General features: G+C 38.6%; 1 protein-coding gene across 1 annotated transcript in view; it reads right to left on the bottom strand.

Moving 5' to 3' along the window:
- LPIN1 (lipin 1) overlaps positions 1–20,789 on the bottom strand; it is a 48,205-nt gene that overhangs the window by 19,127 nt on the left and 8,289 nt on the right. Inside the window, exons 3-12 of the mRNA XM_061990224.1 lie at positions 20,527–20,622; positions 18,961–19,295; positions 18,004–18,123; positions 11,582–11,711; positions 9,360–9,669; positions 7,488–7,581; positions 6,428–6,615; positions 5,213–5,306; positions 3,802–3,871; positions 849–941 (exon numbers count right to left, since the gene is read on the bottom strand). Of these exons, the coding sequence (XP_061846208.1) occupies positions 849–941; positions 3,802–3,871; positions 5,213–5,306; positions 6,428–6,615; positions 7,488–7,581; positions 9,360–9,669; positions 11,582–11,711; positions 18,004–18,123; positions 18,961–19,295; positions 20,527–20,622 (1,530 nt within the window). The remainder of the gene's footprint in view (positions 1–848; positions 942–3,801; positions 3,872–5,212; positions 5,307–6,427; positions 6,616–7,487; positions 7,582–9,359; positions 9,670–11,581; positions 11,712–18,003; positions 18,124–18,960; positions 19,296–20,526; positions 20,623–20,789) is intronic.

Below are 20,789 nucleotides of genomic sequence, written 5' to 3'. Positions count from 1 at the left end.
ACAGCTCCAGAGATAAGCAAATACCTCCACTCAGAGAGAAACACTAAAAACTTCAACAAACTCTAAGAATTAAAATCTGGCACTCTGAAGCCCATGCCCACAGATCAGTACAATGGTTATTTCATGCGAGACTAAAAAAAGTTTATCGACTGAGGCACAACCATAAAAATGTATTTGAAGTAATTTTCTCCCCTCAAGTACTAATGCTTCAGTAGTATAAATTAATATGAAGAGGTTTTATTAGCCAACTTCCAAGATTAAATATGTCTAGACAGGAGATCAATATTTCATATAAAGTTTTGCTTTTTTCACTGTTCTTTAACGTTCACCCATGGCTTTAATACTGTTAGCAAAACTTTTAATGCTCAGGAAAGAAATTTAGAAAAAACTTTAAAACTAATATACAGCCAGTTTTCCATTTTCAGTTTTGCTGAATTTTACAGCTCACACTACTCATAAATACATCCGTGCTTCAACTATCAAAAGAATGCTGCAGAAAGGTAGGTAATCTGCACAGAAACATTAAATTAGTGCCGCAGCAATTCAATTCTAGGTTCCCAAACACAGATTTAATCCATTGGATAATACTGCCTCTGGTTTGTGTAATGAAAATCAATACAGAATCAAAACACTGCAGGCAAATCTTTCAGGTAGAGTCTGATCCAAAGCTTTCTGAAGACAAAAGAAGCCAGACTTTAGATCCTGTTTAAACATCTTTTCTTCTGTATATTCTCAGTCAAACTGACTATTGAGTCCCTCTCAGAAGCAAAGTTCTGAGGAATTAATATGGAGGTATCCAGCCTTCCCACTGCAACCAGAAGGAAACTTTGCTTGCTTCTTAAGCTTACCTCTTTAATTGTGCTGTTCCTCCCTCGCCATGAAAACCACCACCTTCCTCCTTTTTTTGGCATCTTGTCCCTCATTATAGATTCCACTGTGGCCTGTGATAGATGGATGGTAAAATAAAAAAAAAAACAAACCAAAGGACAACCTGACATATGCAAATGAAAGAAAGGGCCAAACACACAATTTTAACTGATAGTAAATAGAATAAAATTAAACATACTGTCTGTGGACCATAAATTCTACTAAAGCAAAATCTAATGGTATCCAGAGCTGCTCTGAAGTAACTTAAGCATGAATACTTATGGTATTTTTAAAAAGAAAATGAAAAAGAAATAAAATCAAAGAAAAAAAACCATAAATAGATATTAGTATAACATCTAGAATGGAGAACCTACTGGTTTTAAGTTGCTTAGTTCAAATTATATTTAAAAGAAAAATATCACTTTCCGAAGGAGCTCTCATGCAAAACATGAACAAACCCACATGCAAGATTGTTAAAATAACTATGATGTTTATATTTATTCACTAGTTTAGAAAAAAAGCAAAGTTGTTATTAGCTTTTTGAGTTTAGTATGATGCTATGAATTTGGCAGGTAATATTAGAACTTTTTTTTTAAACACTGGCTACTCTTCACTGGTTATCTATATTACACCTCAGCAGAGAAAAACCTCTTTCAGTACACGTAATGATTGGAGCCTTATGCGCTGTAACAAGGATAGCCAAATTCTTTCTCCCAGAAAGCAAACAAAAGACAGAAGAAAATATTACAGTAGAGGTGGGCACAGTGTTTTGTATGCCCTGAAACAGCTTAACTACTGGCTTTCTGAGATGACAGTCTCCACTGTAAGCAAAGGCACCAAAATAAAACTGTGAAGTTGACTAGTGATTTTTTAAAAAAGAATAAAATAGTCCAAGAATTCTTAGCAATTGAGAGGGCTGAGTTCAGATAATATATGGGACAATGCTTCCCTGTCCTCAGTATTCCACAGTTTCTATTCACTATACTATCTAAGGCACATGAGAAGAAAAAAAAATGACACAGGAATTAAGTTGAGTAATTAAGTTGAGGACTTTTAAAATAAAAATAAGAAAAACAAGGAGCAGCTGGAGCTACTGAACATGGAATACCACTGTTGAGAACAATGGCTACAATTTAAGGAGGTTCTCAAACTCATGGGCAACTTCAAGCAGACGTCCTACTGACTTTTAGTGAGATAATTCACATGCTTACAATTAGACATGCATTTAAGAGTATTTTGCAGAATACAAGTGGAGTTTTTTTGCAAAAACTCCAGTTTTCAATCACCTCATGGAGCCTGTTTTGATAAGGTATCTTATTATTTCAATTTCTTAATTCCAATATTACAGAAAATCAGAACTCTAATTAAGAAGACATTAAGAAAGTCAGTAAGATGACTGGTAGCATAAATGTGCAATTTTAGTTCCAGAGGTACTACTCAGACAAATAAACTTTACCAACCATACAGACTGTTTCAACTATATATACTGGTTTCACCACTAAATTAAAACTGCACTGTCTATGAAGTTAGCAGCAGTCATAATATAAGTTAACTATTAAACTATGAACACACTGAATTTCACACTCATAGAAGACTTTTCTTAACTTACAACATGTATCAATAACTGCATAACCATAAAGCTGCTGAAAGAATTGCCCTTTCCCTTAACTTAAAGGTAAAAATATTTGATATCAATTCCATTTACCTATCATAGACAAAACTCAAAATATTTGCCTCAGGCACCAAAGCATTTAATTCAAAATGCAGTTACCTTGCATTATCTTTGTTTACACTGAAGACCCAATAGGCTCCTGTCAAGCTCTGAACCACTCTATGGAATTGCCCAACAAGTACAGAACAGGATAACTATACATCTTCTGTAGGAATTTGAGTTTCAGTGGATAAATCCCACCTTTGATGACTACTAGGATATTTGTACTAAAGAACAAAATACCTGTCTGTGACATTCTTGAAACTCAAGCCAGGTTTACTTGGTTTACTTTGAGGATCAATTTACTTTATACTGGGATGCTACAATGCAGCTATAGATGACTGCATACACAGATAATGTGGCACTAAGAAAGTACATAGGGGCAGAGGGCATTCTGGGCTTTGAAGAGATTTTTATTCTGTGTTCGTGGCAATAGAAAAAGATTAAATGCAAAGACATGTGAAGTGCTATAAATGCCAGAACTAAAGTTTATGGGTTCCAAAATGTATTACATCTGTGGCTAACCAGGATAAAAAATAGCACAATGGGAACACAACACACTACTGTAAATGCATATAAAGAAGTATTTCTGTCCTGAGCACCTATGCAGCATGAGGTCACATATAACTGGATCAAGTTCATCAAAGTATTTAATGCAATCCAATATCCCAGCCCATGGCAGGGGGATTGGAACTAGATGATCATTAAGGTTCTTTCCAACCCAAACCATTCCAGGATTCTGTGATCTATAGCTGCAACATAATTGTAGCTCTCTGCCACTACCTACCTGGTCTGGTTATGAATAACCAGCCGAGAAATAGAAAACTAGCAAGCAACAGGTCTTCCTTATACTCATTGAGGTTAAAATTTGATAATATATGCTGTATACAGATCAAATGGAAAGCAGTCACCAAGTCAGCTACAGCAAATACTAATGCAGGTCAATAGGATTTATGTTTACAATCCATATTAATGAAGGAAAAAAGGAAATTTTTCACCTTCAAAATATTTGTAATGATCTTAGCTTAGCAAATAAACACTATTCACAAAAAACCATTTAGTCCTGCTTATTTAGTCCCTAGCATAAACTAGATAAATTGTTATGTGTGGATAGAAATTACTGATGTGCAGACTCTTTTGTACAACCATTTCTCTGCTTTAATAAATAGCAGAATGTCACATCTCCTCCTCCTCCTCCAATCAACCTTCATGTTCAATCTCACCTTTGGCAAAGGTTTCTGGAATGCTTGCATTGCCAGCAGAAGGGGACCAGCTGTCGTCCAGTTGTAGTACCTGAGCATGAAAGAGAGGCAATTACTGCACTCTGTAATCCCAAGGTTTCAGTTCACAACCTACCTCGTATTTGTCATCTGGCAGGCTAAAGTCACAAGGCCTCTTTATCACAGGGCAAACTCTGGCCTGCACCAGTAATAGAGACCCATCTTATTCCACAATATGTTGACAAGCACTTCCAGTATATGCTTTTCAAGATATGCAAGAGAAGGTAGGTCTTTAAGAAGATATGGTATTTGACATACAATCCTCATGTCCTTGCACATACCTCATTATCACAGCATGAGCTACATTTTTTTTACAAGCTGTTTTCAGCGTTTTCACTGAGGACCCACACAAAAGCTATCGGCCATGGTCTGCAGGATGTCAAGCTTCTGCTACTATGCGATGAACATGGGTCAGCTCTTGTTACAGACAGTAGAACAAATACAGTATTTTTATCCATATGTCTAGGGAAGCTGACGCTCACATGACATCCTCCCTAAGTACTCCTCCCTTCCCAGCACAGCAATAGGCAAGTCAACATGGCCATTGAATTCAGAAAAATATAGCAGGGAAGCACTAAGTGATTCACCTCAGACCACAGAAAGGGTAGGGTATGAGCCTGTAACATACAACCTATCGCATAAAACACATCAGATTTGTTTGAGTGATGTGTATGACTAAGGGCTGCCTAACACTTAAATGCAGCACAATGCCATGATCTTTTTACTCTGTAACATTGTACACTGGGTATAAGGAGCTCTAAAGTTAAATCATCCTCTAAAAGGCTGTATCTGGCATAGACTGTAGTACTGCACTGCTGCCAACAACATAAACATGCAAAACAATGTCTTAGCCTTGCAGAAATATGAGTCTCACGCTCAGTGGATGAAGTTTGACAAATCCTGACAAGCAATGCCTCTGTAGAGGCATATTAGCAAAATATTCAGTATATACAGAAAACCTGCTGGGTACTCAGTGCTTGCAAGCAGACTGCTATATTCCTGGGAAATATTAATTATTCAAACTGGCTCGGGGCAAGCCTTAGGAAGTTCACATCCTATTTAATTTTTAGTCTGACAATTGAGCGTGAACACCATTAGCATTGAATACTAGCTTCTTGAAACTCAAATTGTATCAGTTAGCTGTAACAAGTCATCTGAAACTCCTCTTTACCCTCAATTTAAAGAAGGAAAGGTAACTAGAAGAGCTTGAATTCACCAGAGAGTTGACGCTTTCTGGATGAATCTAAGCTAAGAACATTCAAAACCTGTTTTTCAGCTATGGTAAAACTAATCTAACATACTGAAGTGCCACAGAAGTGTGTTTGTTACAACAGTTTTCCTAAAAGATACTTACTTATTTCCAATCTTAACCACAAGGTTAGGGTCGTCAATGATAGCAGGATTGTCCACAAACTGCTGATATGTTACTGCATGTTCTAAGAATTCTTCTGTGGGGGGAAAAAGTTACACATGTAAAGCGTGTCCTGGGATGGACAGATCTAAACCTCTCAGAATCTCTCAGACACACAGGTTTCACATTCAGGATCAATCCTTCATTACTAGCATACTGTGATTATCAGGAACAAGGAAGCAAGATGGTCAGAGACTCTCAATCTCAGAAGATGCTAAGGGTATCAGAAAATGCTAAGACCCAGCTGCTCAGTCTTTTCTGTTCAAAATACAAGCTAAGTGAAAGCTCCAGGATAGAACTACAGGAAAATCTTTATGCTTCTAAGCAAGGCAAGGAAGTATTTTGTCATGCCTTTCACTGATCTGTCCAAGTTGAGAGTAGGAACTGATGGGCTCAACCTATGCCAGCCAGTTAATTATCACTTTAAAGCCTTTAGCAAAGTTCAAGTGTTTATTTATAAACACCCTATCCACCACCTGTGACTTTTTTCCCAAATCTTTGCAACTTACAGGCAATCCAGGTAACAAATACAACTCCAATAAATCACAGTGTATTTGAAATGTTTTAATAACTAGCTTCTGAACAACAATCAGTGCAGCATCGGGCTCTCATGAGTTTCAAAACTGCAAGTCTTAATGCATTTATCTTCACATTATGCAGCTGGAAGTTTAAAGCACAGAGCATTGTAAATTATTTACCTAAGACTCACATAAGAAAAATGGAGGCCAAGCTGGAAGTCATGCTAAAGTTTCCAACTCCTCTTCCTACTGTCCTCATTTACAGATTAGCTTTTTCATTCCTGACACCAATAGCTGGAAACTTCCTAGCTATATACTACACTAAGTGGCAAAACATTAACATCATTAACATTATTGTGATACAAAAGCTAGTGCTATCATGAAATAAAATCACCAATAAAATACTTTCAAAACATTTCATATATAGTGGAGTACTGATATGTGTTTAAAATCACAAGTCTTATATAATTCTAATATTTTAAGTATTGGAAAACTCTAGCAATCTTATCCTTTCAGGGACAGTATTTATCTTCTCAACACATTCTCCCCTACGGCCACAGGAGGGCACTGCTTCCTCAGTCTACGATCCTAAAACTTGGCCACTCAGCACACGCCAGCAATTCAGAAGGTCATTCTGTACCTTTGGTTATTTCTTTGTTGTCAGTAAGACCTCCGCAGAGAGAAATGGCAATGGAGGGCAAATCTCGAATTCCATCCGAGGTGCTTTCAGCTCCACTGTCAACACCCGAGCTCCCGACAGACTGTGGAGAATGGCTGGCAGATCGCAGCCCCATCTCACTTGTGTTCTTGCTTTGGGCAGCATCCCCACTGGAAAAGAAAAGTCAGAAATTCAGTCTATATATATATATATATATACACAAATATTTATATATAATGTATATAATATATAATGAAATGCTCTACATCTAAACTACTAGGATTAAAATTTTAAGAAACAATAAACCACTATATCCACTTGAAATCTGTGTATAGATGAGCTCATTATTACAAAGTGCAGGCCCATCAAACTCTGCTTTCATTACAGATTTTTATGAATGCATTTGAGAAAGGAATTTACAGTCTTTTTTCTTCGTATTATTAATCTTTCTAAGTTTTATTGAAATGCTAATATTTCAATAGCTGAGTTTAAACAAACAAGAAAGAAAATTAAAATACAAAAGCTACTTTAGCTGTTGTTCAATGACTTCAGTCAAATGAGTAATGTATGATGTGGAAGGAGGCTATAAATGTTATGAGGCTCTAACAGAGATTGAAACAAGTTAGAAATTCTTTGTTCAGGCTGCAGTATTTTCTCATGCATCTTCCAAAAATTTTCTAACATTCATATTCACAGGTGATCATCCACAATAGAACAACATCAGAGCAATAATTTTGTGCTAATGCTGTTAACAGTAAGGTATGTTCTTCACGGTACTAAGCAAGGACATGAGGATAAATATATCCTAAGGACAACTGCTCTGCCAGGACATGCGAGTAACACTCCCAAACATCAGTGTACATTATAACAATCCACAATCAATATATAATGTTCAGTAGACTAATACAGAAAATTCCTTCTGCCTTCACTTCTGCTTGGACTCTGAAAATAAGGTCTTATCTGCTTGGCAATGAAGAGTTTGATCTAAATATGGAAAGTCACAAGAACTCTTTAAATAGTAAAAATAAAATAAAAGACATACTTCTTGGGGAAATAAAGTGCAGCAACTTCTGGATCCATGTCAGTGAGGTCATCTAAATAGACACCATCAGTACCAAGATGTCGGCTTCGTTTGTCTGCAAGGGATGGCACAAATAAGTCTATTAATGAGCATTTTCTGAGTTATCAAGCCAGAACTGTTATTATTGTTTAACATTTCATTTTCAGATTGAGAAACCAGACAAGCTCCAACCGTTTGAACAGTTTGAGAACTCTACTTTTATAAAATAGTACTGTCAAAATTTCTAAACAAGTTGCTCATACACATGGTTCAAACACAAAATGGGACAGCAGAGGACTAATTTTGAGATATGCTGATGCCTCCCTATCCCAGACAAAACCTCTGGGAATTAGAAGTCAATGGCAACTGTGAGAAAACAGCAAAATGAGAACTTTCCAAGAATTTGCCTATTATCACAGTAAAGCAATCAGAGCATTTAGGCTCTGAGAATTAATCTTCAATACCCCTTTGCAAGGGGCAAAAAAATCACAACAGACTATATTACTACAGAATCACAGAATATCAAGAGCTGGAAGGGGCCTCAAAAGATCACCTGATCCAACTCCCATTGGAGCAGGAACACCCTAGAGTAGGTCACACAGGAACTCATCCAGGTGGGTTTTGAATGTCCCCAGAGAAAGAGACTCCACAACCCATCTGTGCAGCCTGTTCCAGTGCTCCCTAACCCTCACAGTGAAGAAATTCTTCCTTGTATTTCTTTGTTACCTCTTATGTTCCATACTATAGCAAAAAATATACTGTAACTGGTTTGTTATGGAGACAACTGACTGTTTAGCACATACAACTGATATGCTGTGTGTGCACATACACTACTGCAGGGGATAAGACAACTCTCCTCACTCTTTAGCTAGTACCAACACATGGAGTCATCATTCTCCTGTTGTTGCTGGTACCTCTAGAAAAGTAACCACTGTAAAGACAAAATCTAATTTGAAATTAATTCTAAAATCTTAAGTTTCTTACTGTCCCAAATTCCAACATCAAACATCAGACAAAAAAGGTATGCAAAGATCAAATAGTAAGCAGAGTAACACTATCCTTTTGGCTTCAAAGACAGTGGAATGCAATGCGAAAGTGGCTAAGAAACCTGAATGTTTACTGGTTAAAAAGCAGCTGCACAAACTAGGCTTACATAGGGCTTACATAATTATAGGTTAATCAAAGCTCTAAAATACAATATTTGTAGGCAAATAAATTTCATGTGATAGTTCTAAAATATGTATTATAAATATATGTATATGTATTTATTATAAATTATAAAACATCTTGGATCTAGAGCCCAGAAATTGAGAAGCAGAAAAGCAGGTGGAGTTACCGTTCACAAATTCAGGACAGGATGTGTACCACACAGAATTGAAATTGTTAACATGAAAAAAAAAACCACCTTATTATACGGTAGATCTGTTGTTTGGGCAAAAGACACACTACAACTTTGTACCTGAGCAGAGAGGTTCCACAACTACCAGTGACACATAACAACTCAGGAAGTAAGAACAGTAACAGCAGGTGAACCAGCAGATATATTATAGCGTGCTTTTACCCAAAAGCAAAATCTCTGAATCTGTCAAATTTGAAGCAAGTTTTACAGTCTTGCTTATACACATTGAGCTGCCAAATATTCCAGAACAAGGAGAATCCTCTATCTTAGTACATGGCTCCTGGGAACAGCCTGCTGCACAGCTCAGGTTTTGAAGGTTGTTTCCAAGGCTTATTTCTTTCCAGATCTGAAAGCGCCTTCAGGGCGCAGATTAATTTATATGGCAATGAAGGGCTTTATCACCATGAAATTTAAAGACAAAATCATACATGAAAGCACAGAATCAACAGCCTTACCTTTCTTTCTAGAAGGAGAATCTGTCTTGCCAGCTGGTTGGGCTGAGCAAGCTGCAGCTTGCTTTATTTCTTCACTGGCAGGCAACGGTGGTACAGCTACTCCTGGAGAGTCTATCTCCGGCTTATTTGTCTCAGGTGGTAAAGGCTCACTTTCATCAGCAGTTGCTGCATCTGCTTGTCCAAGGACAGGTAGAGGAGACACGGTATTAAATTCCTCTACAGAAGAACTCTGGATGATTCGAAAGTGAGTGCTTTCAGAAGGGTTTACATCCACCACGTTGGGTTCCTTTGCTTTCACCATAGAACTGGCCTGTGAATAAAAACAAACAGAGTGCTGTAAAGAAAAGCTCTTAGAAAATGCAACAGCCTGAGCTTAATCTGTTCTCTTTACTCCAGTGAGATCAGGTTCTCAAGGTAAACAACTACAGCAGAAAGCTACCTCAAAGTGAGATGGAGACTGCAGTGCACAAAAGACCTCTCTGCTGTGTGCTTGCACAAAATCCCTCTGTATCTTGGAGCTGGAAAAGATTTCTTTTGCAACGTGCTCTAGAGTCTATTTCCCACTTGCCAGCCTGGGAGCACATCAGAGCTCCCACCCTGAGCTCTCCCTTCCTGCACAAACCCTATCGTTTCTTGAGAAGGTAGACCTGACAAGCACGAAAAAGGAGCACAGACTGGAGTCCTTACACAAACAGGATGCTCTTTGGGAGCAGGATATTAATCTATAACCACAGATTTAGATTTTATGTCACTTCATAGAAACAAGTCTAGATCGTCTCAGAGTGTGAGACGGGAGGTGTGCTTATACAGAGAGGAGTTGAACTCCTACAGCAGCAGCTGCAGAGCTGCTATAACCATACATTATAACAAACTCTTAACCAAAGATCAACAGCATCCAAAACTTAACTCCCAGTTCAGGTATGGCCAGATCGGCTCTGAATAATTTGACTAGAGACATAGATGGGGACTGTAGATGAAAAAGCCACCAGGAATAGGATTTGCAATACACACCAGGCTGTGTGATTGGGATAAAAATGAAAATATCCAAATCTACTAACAGGAAATCCTAAATTCTAGATGGGAAATGCTAACTTGAAACTCCTGTCTGGACCTGTGCACTGAAATCACTTCTGTACAGAAAATAGCTTCCAAATTTATTTTAATACAAGAGGAGAAGAATAATGCAAAGGTGAGGAGACAGCTCATCTTTGGCCTACTAAACAAAACATAGCTCTTCTGAAGGATTTAGTAACTCTGGATTGCCATCCTTGCTTTTGGCACTAGTACCAAAAGTGAATTACTGTTAAATTATAATAGAGCCATTATAATTCTGGTACCACCACCAGAACACAGAAGTCTTCCTTCAGAGGAGGATACTCATTTCTCTGGCCTGAAAAGTGGGAAATTTGTTTCTTTATACTGTTTCTGTTCCTGACTCCATCACTCCTGCAGTTCTTTCTGCAGAGAAGCCAGCCTTCATCAGAAGAGGCCAAACCCTGCACCATCCCTGCCCCATAGTTGCAGTATGCCACTGGAACCTGACTTTTATTCCCACATCCTGAGGCAGGCGCAACCCCTCAGTAGCCCCTTTTATGTGGATGCTCTGACTCCATAAGGAGTCATAAGGAGTTGGCCAGAACCTGACTGACCCACGGTGTACGCAGCTGCACACAGCCAATGTGCAGCAGGGGAGGCAATGCTGCTGACACGCTACAGATCCTGTCACCTAACTGGCCCAAATGGCTTCATGCAGGAGACAGGCATGGAGCCACAGAGCTCAGACAAGGGAACAGCATGTCTGGGCATGCAGAGATACAGAACTGCAGGTGTTTCTGGATGCTTATGTAAGTCAAGCAACCAATATGAATTTCTGCGAATCACACTGCTAACACCAACCACCTAATAAGACCATTTATGAATTTCAATGATTTATCAAAGGATAGTTTGATTTTATGTTATTTAGGCTCCTAACTTTCACAAGACAAGGTCTCAGGTACTTCGCTTTCTAGAGCATATAATCAGTGTTAAGAACATCTGTGGCATAAAGCACTTTCCTGTACCTCCTAAGGATACAGATGCAATTCTCCTACATAGAACAGTGCAATTTTATCTAAAAACTGGATCTATTCTCTCTACTGCAGCATTTTGCTATAGAATAAACACATGTGCTCCATTAAAGTACAATAAACGCTGGCAGGAATGAAACAAATTATGTTGGATACCTTTGCAGCCTGGGGTAGCTCTCCCCATGCCCAGTGCATGTGGGGATTATTCTTCAGTCCACTTCTGTCCATGGGTTTACTGACTAATTCTGAGTCACTTTTAGGTGTAGGAGGGCGTGAACCCAATGGGCTGAAAAAAAACACAAACAAAAAATACAACAAACCTAAAAATCACAATGCACTAAGCACTTTCTAAACTGATATCCATCCACCAATTCAATGCACAGAATATCTAAACAGTCATCAGCCAATGAAAGCGTGAAAGCATGGGAAAACAGTTTAAACAGTTCAGGGTCCTCTTAGACTGGTATTTAGAGGTCTCATCCATCTTTAAGTGCTGTCACAGAAATAGGATTTGAGAAGTTGAAATAGATGGAACAAGAGCACTGGACCTCAACATTTCAGGAGGACTTGGGTTTTTTTGTGGGGAAAAAAGCATGGAGATGTTATCAGTAGCAGTAGATGAATAGATATTAGTATTGTTATAATGGATGTGAAGTGCTGAAATTATTCTCTTGCATCAACAAGACACTTTATCCTAAGTGATTAATTAGTCTAAGGAATCCAGTTGATTACTTCCTTCTGCTACTTGTTCACTTGTATCCTTGGATGCATGTTTATAGGGAAAATAGAAGGAGAGCTTTACAAAAAATTTCAGCCCTTCCAGTTAAAAAATATATTTGCTTGTGTTGCTGACTACTTACTATAAAATAATTAATAATTAACTACTAAATTATCAGTTGGTAGGATGTTTTTAATGTGATGAAGTCAATGATGTGATGTCAAGTCAGCCATTAGTAAATAATGACTCACTGATTTCAAGGGCAAAAGGAAAAATTCGGATTATCTACTCTGCCCTCCTGCATAAGACAAGTCATAGAATTCTACCCAAAATCCCCTGAACAAAGAGCAGTACTTTTTGTCTGAGCTATAGCATGTCTTCAGTATACTCATGCAATCCTGATTTTAAAACTACAAGCAACAAAAGAATTCACAATGTTCCTAAAATCAAATTACTTTCACTCTCCAAAATAAAATTTTTCCTGTGTTTAATACAAATTCTTCCATTTTTAGTTATTCTTTACCTTCTGAATAAACTAAATATCCAAACCAGTGTTGCTCTTTCAATGTAAGGCAGTTTTGTAGAGCTAGCTGGTAGGGAATTCATTGGTCACAGGAAAATAATTACTTCACGCTAACACAAAGCGGCTCTTAAAAATATGTCAATTACACATCTGAAAAAAAAAGCAATCTAATTACCTACATTATTCCTTGTTGTCATCTATGCTGCAGTAAGATACATGTTGAATATGGGCAAACGATATCACTTTTTAGCTGCACATAATTACATTGTCTAACTGAACTACAAAATTGATAAGCAATCTTTTCAGGTCCTAAGAATTTCAGATTTTTATTAGTCCTTAGGGTTATAACCTACCATTTCACAGATGAAGGAATCAATACAGTGTGATTTTTAAAGTATTTTCAAGCTCTAAGGATTGAAGAAATGCCTGGTGGTTTTTTTCAGCAACTTCTACGTCTCCTGCTGACAAGTTTGCAGGATTTGCAGTAATTTCCATGCGTTTGGGGCCATTGAAATGTTGAAAACTACTGCTGCTTTAAGCCCAAAACATCTAGATTTAAGGAAGTGTTGTCACAGCATGAGTTAATCTGTGCATTACATCAGCAGTGGCAGCAGTGCCTCTGGAGTATGAGTTTTAAGAAGGGAGGAAAAAGTTACTGTACAGGAGCAAACTGCAGGTGAAGAGAAGAGTGAGAAGAGTGAGAATGTGAGAGCAACAACTTTGCAGACATGAAGGTCACTGAAGAAGGACGGGAGGAGGTGCTCCAGGCCCAGAGCAGATATTCCTCTGCAGCTCATAGTACAGCCTATGGTGAGGCCTTGCCTCTGCAGCCATGGAGACCACCAGGAAGCAGAGACCCACCTGCATCCTGGGAAGGACCCCACACTGGAGCTGGTGGATGCCTGAGGGAGGCTGTGACCCTGCAGGAAGCCCACAGTGGAGCAGGTTATCTGGCAGGACTTGTGACCCTGTGGGGACCTACACTGGAGCACTTTGTTCCTGAAGGACCGTGACCCATGGAAGGGACTCGTGCTGGAACGGTTTGTGAAGAACTACAGCCTGTGGAAAGGACCCATGTTGGAGAAGTTCACAGAGGACTGCACCCCTAGGAGAGACCCCGCACTGTACTAGGGAAAGTGTGAGGAGTCCTCTCTCTGAGAGGAAGGAGTGGCAGGGACAATTTGTGATGAATTGATCATAATACCCATTCCCTGTCCCCCTGTGCTGCTTAGGGGAAAGAGGTAGAGACACAGGAAGAAGTTGGGGAGAGGAGGATGAAAAGTGTTTTAAAGATTTAGATTTTTATTTCTAATTATTCTTCTCCATTCTGTTTGTCAGTAAATTATACTAATTTCCCCAATTTCAGTCTGTTTGGCCTGTAACAGTAATTGCTGAGTGGCCTCCCTGCTCTTACCTTGACCCATGAGCCTTTCCCTGTCCAGCTTAGAAGGGGGAGTGACATGGTGGCTTTGGTGGGCACCTGGTGTCCGGCTAGGGGCAACCCACCACACAGCCTCAGAGGAGACCAGAACAATCATTGCAATGTCATCTAAATTTAAAAGATCAAAGAGCAAACCAGACAAGGCAAAGAGGAGGTAAAATATTTTGTTTTTATAAAAGGATACTAAAGTGTTTTCATTCCTTATATCATCTACAACATAAGCTGCATTTTCTATGCCACTCACAAGCATTAATACAGGGTTGGCAGCTTCCCAATGACAGCTGGTTTTCCATTATAGAGAAATATCTTCACTTTTTTCCTCATATGCTACATCATTGTTTAACACTCAATAGGTACTCTTTCCAGCTAACATTTTTCTGAAACAGCAACCATAGTATCTGTAGTTTATGGACACAGATGGCAATTAGGCCTACTACAGTCCAGCTTGTATACTTCCTGTTTGTGTAGTTCTGCTTCCATATGTAATCACAGAATGATAGGGGTTGGAAGGGACCTCTAAAGATCATCTAGTCCAACCCACCTGCTTCAGCAGGTCCGCTTCAATCAGGTCACACAGGAACACATCCAGGCGGGTTTTGAAAACCTCAAGAGAAGGAGACTGCACAACCTCCCTGGACAGCCCGTTCCACTGTAAGGCTAGACGCCATCTCCTTTACCTGCACTGGGACTATTTTGGCTGCTATTCACTTCATACTATTGCCACCAAACTAAAATCAAACTGAAGACTAATAAAGCTCACAATCACAATCCTTCAAATTCTTCTTACCTTGGTTTGGTCAAATTAAATCCTGAATTAATGTTATGTTTGCACTAGGGGTCAATAAGGCTGAGTACCAAGACTGTATAGGATCTGTAACCCCATGACAGTATTCTGCATGCATCCATGGATCAGACTCAAAATGTCTTCTTTATTCTTTACATCACCAATATGTTTGTCTTGGGCGGAACTATGCCTTGCAATTCCCTTGTCCTTAAGTCAGGCATTGACCCAGCCCAGCTGAAATTCTTTTGCCTACATAGATTGCTGAGATATTGCAGATCAAATTAGAGCCACTCATCCTGTCAACACTGTACAAGAAGGAAGGGAAACTTCAGTTCAGTCATTTAGATCAGTATATCTGATTCACATCCTATAAATGCTGACTATTTTGTGTCACAGTCCTGTGTATTCCTTAACACTTAATGTAATTCAACGTCAAATTCAACTTGGCCTGGAGTTGGCAGTTCTGCAACAGAAAACCAAGCTGACCTTTGCAGTGTTTGCCACTGAAAGCAGAGAGCCCTGAGAAAGCAACAGTGTGACCTGAGAAAAACTCCTGTCTTGACTCAAGCCAAAATAGCTGGGAAAAGATAATTGCAAAGAAAGAAATCTTCCTGATGTAAATGTCACAATGACAGCTGAGAGCCTCTGTACATCCTTTGAGGTAGCGATAACAGATTTTCTTGTTTTAAATACAGGAACACAGTTGCTGACACAGTGAGCCTTCCTCAGACAAGTTACTACAGCACTTTAGCTATACATCTGTACTTCAGGACAAGTAAACTCCAGAACAAAGTTCATGTAGCTACTCAGAGCACATCACTGCCCCATCTCAACACCTGTGCACCTGCCCTTCTTTCCCATGAAAAAGGCTGAGTAGAGAAGTCTTGAATGCCTCGGGATCTCACCTTGACTTGGTGCTGCAATATAGTCAGGTTAAAGAGGGGAGACAGTTTCAATACAGTCTTGGGCACCTAGTATGGCATCTGTGTTGAGATAAGCAGTGAGCAATGTAGTCTGATTTATTACTCAGAACTTCACCAGCATTAATAGAGAATTGTAGAGGTAATATTCTGATACCGCTTTTAAATTTTTTAACTAAGCTGGTGTGACTTCACTGACTTTATGGACAGAAAGGGCCTAGTTGCACAATCTTGACGCATCTCAAATTTCAGATATCATAAGAAGCATCTGAATCCACTTTTAGCTCTATAGAAAAGACTCCACATTCAGAGGAATCCTGCACTATAGCAAAGGCTTAAGTCTGGGTCTCCTAAACTTTAGACAAGATGCCTTATCTGTTGTGTCATCTTCACCCTATTAACAGGCGTCAACTGCAATCCAACATACAGAAAGTCTTCCTCTCCCTCAAAGCAGGTAACAAAGTTTTCTTTTGGTACTGGGCTCCTCCCATTACAAATTTGCACTCCTTATTGTTCATGTAATCTCTGAGGCTTTTGTTTTACTTTTACTTTTGCAACCTGTGCACAAGCAAACAACTCCAGAAAACTATGGGATAAAGATGATGTTAAAATACACACTGACTGTAAAAAGCCACGTGGAAATGTCAGTCTTCAGAGAAAGCTAAGTTTTCAGTAAATAAGTTCTTCCTTTATTTTATCATCTTAACTTCAGTTTTAACCTAGGTTTTCACTGGCCTGATTTTATATTGGCCAACTTCATTCAACGGATGATTCATCAAGGTAACTTGCCTCCAGTCAATGTCCACACAAAAGCAAGCAGAGCAAGTGGTTTTCAATGTCACTTTCTTTCAAAGTGTCTAGGTTAGTAATAAGTACAATTATAAGTTCAACAAAGTTCACATACTATTAATGTGTTAAAACTGTATTCATGTGTTAAAAGGATGAAAGAGCAGCCCAGAAAGAGAGGACAACTGTTCTACCTGAGTGGAGGAGAAAAGTGAGAAGATTGCTGAGGACAAGAGTTAGATAGGCCTCCATCTGCTGGAACAGTGAGAAGAGAGGATTGCCCTGTGCAATCTAAAGGCTTACTGGACAGCACAGCATGTTGGTAGAAAGAAAAACAGGGTGTCATTATTCACAAGTGCTGATTGTTCTTTGTGCAGTTAGCTATGTGAATGGTGAGTTTCCATCTAGACTTTTCAAAATTCAGAACACTGCAATCGAGAAACAAATAGAACATACCAAAAAGCCACAGAAAGGGCAGAGTACAGACACATGCTATCACCAGACTGGTGAAGCTAATAGCATTAAGCTTTTCGGTCAGTGAAGAAAGTTTCTTCCAGATGCAATTCAAAACATTTAAATTAAGCTCTTAATTTACTTGCTCTCCCTTCCTCTCCCCCTCAATTACAGAGGTAGCATTTTAGTACAATGTCTTGTGAATACTGTTCCACTCCCTAGACTAGATGGAGGATGTGGAGCACGTGTGCACAAGGGCGCACACACACACAATTTATTGGAATTAAAACATAACGCACATTAAGCGGGAAATTGTGCCTGTTTGATAGTGTCCCATAGACACAAGAAAAGAAATCCAAACTGACCTGTTTTGACATCAAAGGTATATATGTGTACACAAATACACACACAGGAAAAAGGAAACAAATTACTGCATATATTCTTTTCATATAAGAAGTATTTCATATCTAACTGTGCAATTCAAGAGATGAGATTTGAAAGGGATTCAAAAATCTCATACTCTTATCCATTTAAATAATCTTAATTATCACCTCGAATCTTGCAAGTTCTTACAAGGATTACACCCAAAGTACTGAAGATTTATAAACCTGCATTCACTCAAGCCTTTACAAGGTGTGCGTCAGGTAAGGATTCCAATTTCACAAAAAATTCATAGTCTGCACAGTATTTATATGCAAACAGTGACAACAACAGAAATAAATATTCTTCAGAATTTTTAGACTTGCATTTGTATGCATGCATTTGTTGAATAAAAGACAAAGCTAACCTAAAGTTTTTGTACATTATCTGATTTCATAGAAAACATTCATCTACTAGTTGGCAGTGAGCAGGTTTAGTACCAAAATTGTTATTAAGACTTCATATAGCATTAGCATGTAGGACATGAATAGAAAAAGGAAGATTATTTACATCTATACTACCAGAAAAAGTACCTTTCAAGAGATGACCATTCTCCATCCGAATGAGGGTAAGATGCAGACTGAGAAAATGTAGAAACTGCAGAAGGCTTTTTGTCAGATTCATCATCAACAAGCACATCTGGAACAGGGATCCTAGGTATAGGGAAAGATGTGACTTTAAAAACTATACTTGATTACTGAATTGTCATATACTTTAGATAACAAAAAATAACCCTCCTGCAGAGAAGTATAACCTTAACTAAATGAAATAGGGGAATGTTATCTGATTCACACCTTCCAGTTCACAGTATGATCAAAGAATCCCAGAATAGTTTGGGTTGGAAGGGACCTTAAATGATTACCTCTGCATCTTCCAACTCCACTGCAATGGGCACGGGCACCTTCAACTAGACCAGGTTGCTCAAAGCCCCATCCAACCTGCCGTTGAACACTTTCAGGAATGAGGCACCCCCAACCTCTCCAAGCAACTTGTTCCAGTGCCTCACCACTTTCAGAAGGGAAAACTTCTTCCTATTACCTCATCTAAATCTACTTTCTTCCAGTTTGACGCCATTTCCTCTTGTCCTATCACTATACACCCTTGTATAAAGTCCCTCTCCAGCCTTCTTGTAGGTCCTGTCTAGGGGGAAGGCTGCTGTAAGGACTTGATGGAGCCTACTTTTCTCCAGGTCGAACACCCCAACTCTCTCAGCCTGTCTTCATAGGAGAGATGCTCCAGTTCCCTGATCATCTTTCATAGCCCTTCTCTGGACTCGGTCCAACAGGTCCATGTCCTTTTTATGTTGAGGTCTCCAGAGATGAAGGCAGTAGGATGCAGGATTGTTCTTATGTTTTCAATGTCATTTTCATTATTTTTTATACTAACATTCCCAATAGCTTTCAAGTCTAAAGTTTTTCTTAAAGAAACATGTCCATCAGCCATATGTACTAACTTAGATAGTACTGTTAAAAGGTATGGAATGTTTTCACCTTGAATTGTCCAATGGTTCCTTTTCTTCTTCTGAACTAATTTCTATAGGAAACATGTCTTCATCTTCCGATGTGTCTCCAATCTCTTCTCTTTTTAAGCTGTCTATTTTATGGGTGGACTTCCTCCTCTTTTTCCTTCTTTTTTTCACAGAGCTGCATACTGGAGATGTTTCAGTAGAAGGCTGGGATCCATGGGCTTGGGGTGGTACTTGTGAGGACACACTGGTGTCCAGACTTCTTATCCTGTCTATGGAGTTTCTCTTTAGCTGAGTTTCCATTAAAGCAGTTCCTTCAGACAAAATAGGAGATGTGGAGAGATGATAAGGAATTACCTCCTGGAAAAGAAAAAAATCCAATGATGCGACATATTAGTTCCTCTACCAGTCATAAAACTAGCTCTAAAATCTATGCACAACCACCAAACTCTAGATCATTTATTCTTCAGAATCGTAAAAAGGATTAGACATCTGGATGCTCAGTATGATCCTATAGTATCCAAAAATTTGCACCTCCTTAGACAAGCCAAGAAAAATAAAGAGGATGGTCTGAGCATCTAATATTGGCCAGGTTACAGCAAGAGCATCTATCCACCTGATGCTGGGTACAGAGCAAAAACAAAATCCTACTTTATAACCTAAACATCTTGTTTAGGTCTAATTTTCCTTCAGAATTCCAATGACAGATCGCAGTTAGATAGGTGAGCAGTTTATAACTAGGTCACACAAACACTCTCTTAATTATACACATTTCTAGACACTCATGGAAGTATTGCTAGCAGTTTTCAGGCACCAAATGACTGTTACCACACAGAAGATTTAAATACAAAGATGAGAAGATTTAACATAAAGATATAGAGATGAATACTGCACATGCACATAGATCTCATATGAAACTAGTAATAATATATACTCAATTTAATAATTTGAAAACTCATCCCACTGTAGTCAGTGACAAAAATAATAGGGCATACCTGAAGAGAAATGTCTGTAAAAAGCTATTCTTACATTACGTTATGTGTGGATTATTGAAAATTTGTGTGACCATAACTTATACAAGCTAGTGTTTAATCACACAGCTCAACAGCAGGCATTCTCCTTTAAACATAACTCCACAGAAATAATAATTGCAAGATTATGTCTTGGGTGAATACCAGAATTAGTGTGCACAGATGTTTACAGGGCATGTGCACTTTTACTGGCAGTTTGATAAGTGCATATGTTCAGAGTAAAAATTTCTGTAAAGAACAGGTCTGTGGGCATATTAACCTCTGTTGTACATATCCCAGCATATGAACTCTCTCCCTGTTATTTTGTTCACACATTGGCATGCACATAAATTTGTTTTTCAGTTATGTGATTACTTTCTTTAGATTTTTCCATATCTCAGCAACTTAAAAAACAAAGTAACTGCATAGTATTGAATTTCCATTGCAGAAATGTGTCCAGAAACTTTCAAAACTATAAAATGGGTGACAGTGTATTTTTCAACAGGATTCATAAACTCAAAACTGACACTGAAGAGCAGGCACTGGATTTTTAACAAATTAAAATTAATTTTGACTCGTACCTGATCATTATCCATTTCCTGCACAAAAAAGGCCTCTCCATTGTCTCCTAGTTTCATGTGCAAATCTACAGCTTCTCCATTAATTTCTATGTCAACCTGGAAGAAAATAAATATATTCTCATGTGGAAAGAAAGTTATATTAGGTACACAGTTCCTGTTCAGCTATCCTACCACTGTCACTAGGCAAATGCTTCTCCTGGAAGTGCAGGAAGCCAAATACTAAACATAAAATAATGAACTTCTCACCCCTTCACAAGGCTGTC

The sequence above is a fragment of the Colius striatus genome, chromosome 2 (genome assembly GCF_028858725.1).
Source record: "Colius striatus isolate bColStr4 chromosome 2, bColStr4.1.hap1, whole genome shotgun sequence".
Lineage (NCBI taxonomy): Eukaryota > Metazoa > Chordata > Aves > Coliiformes > Coliidae > Colius > Colius striatus.
This window is presented reverse-complemented; position numbering and strand designations above follow the sequence as displayed.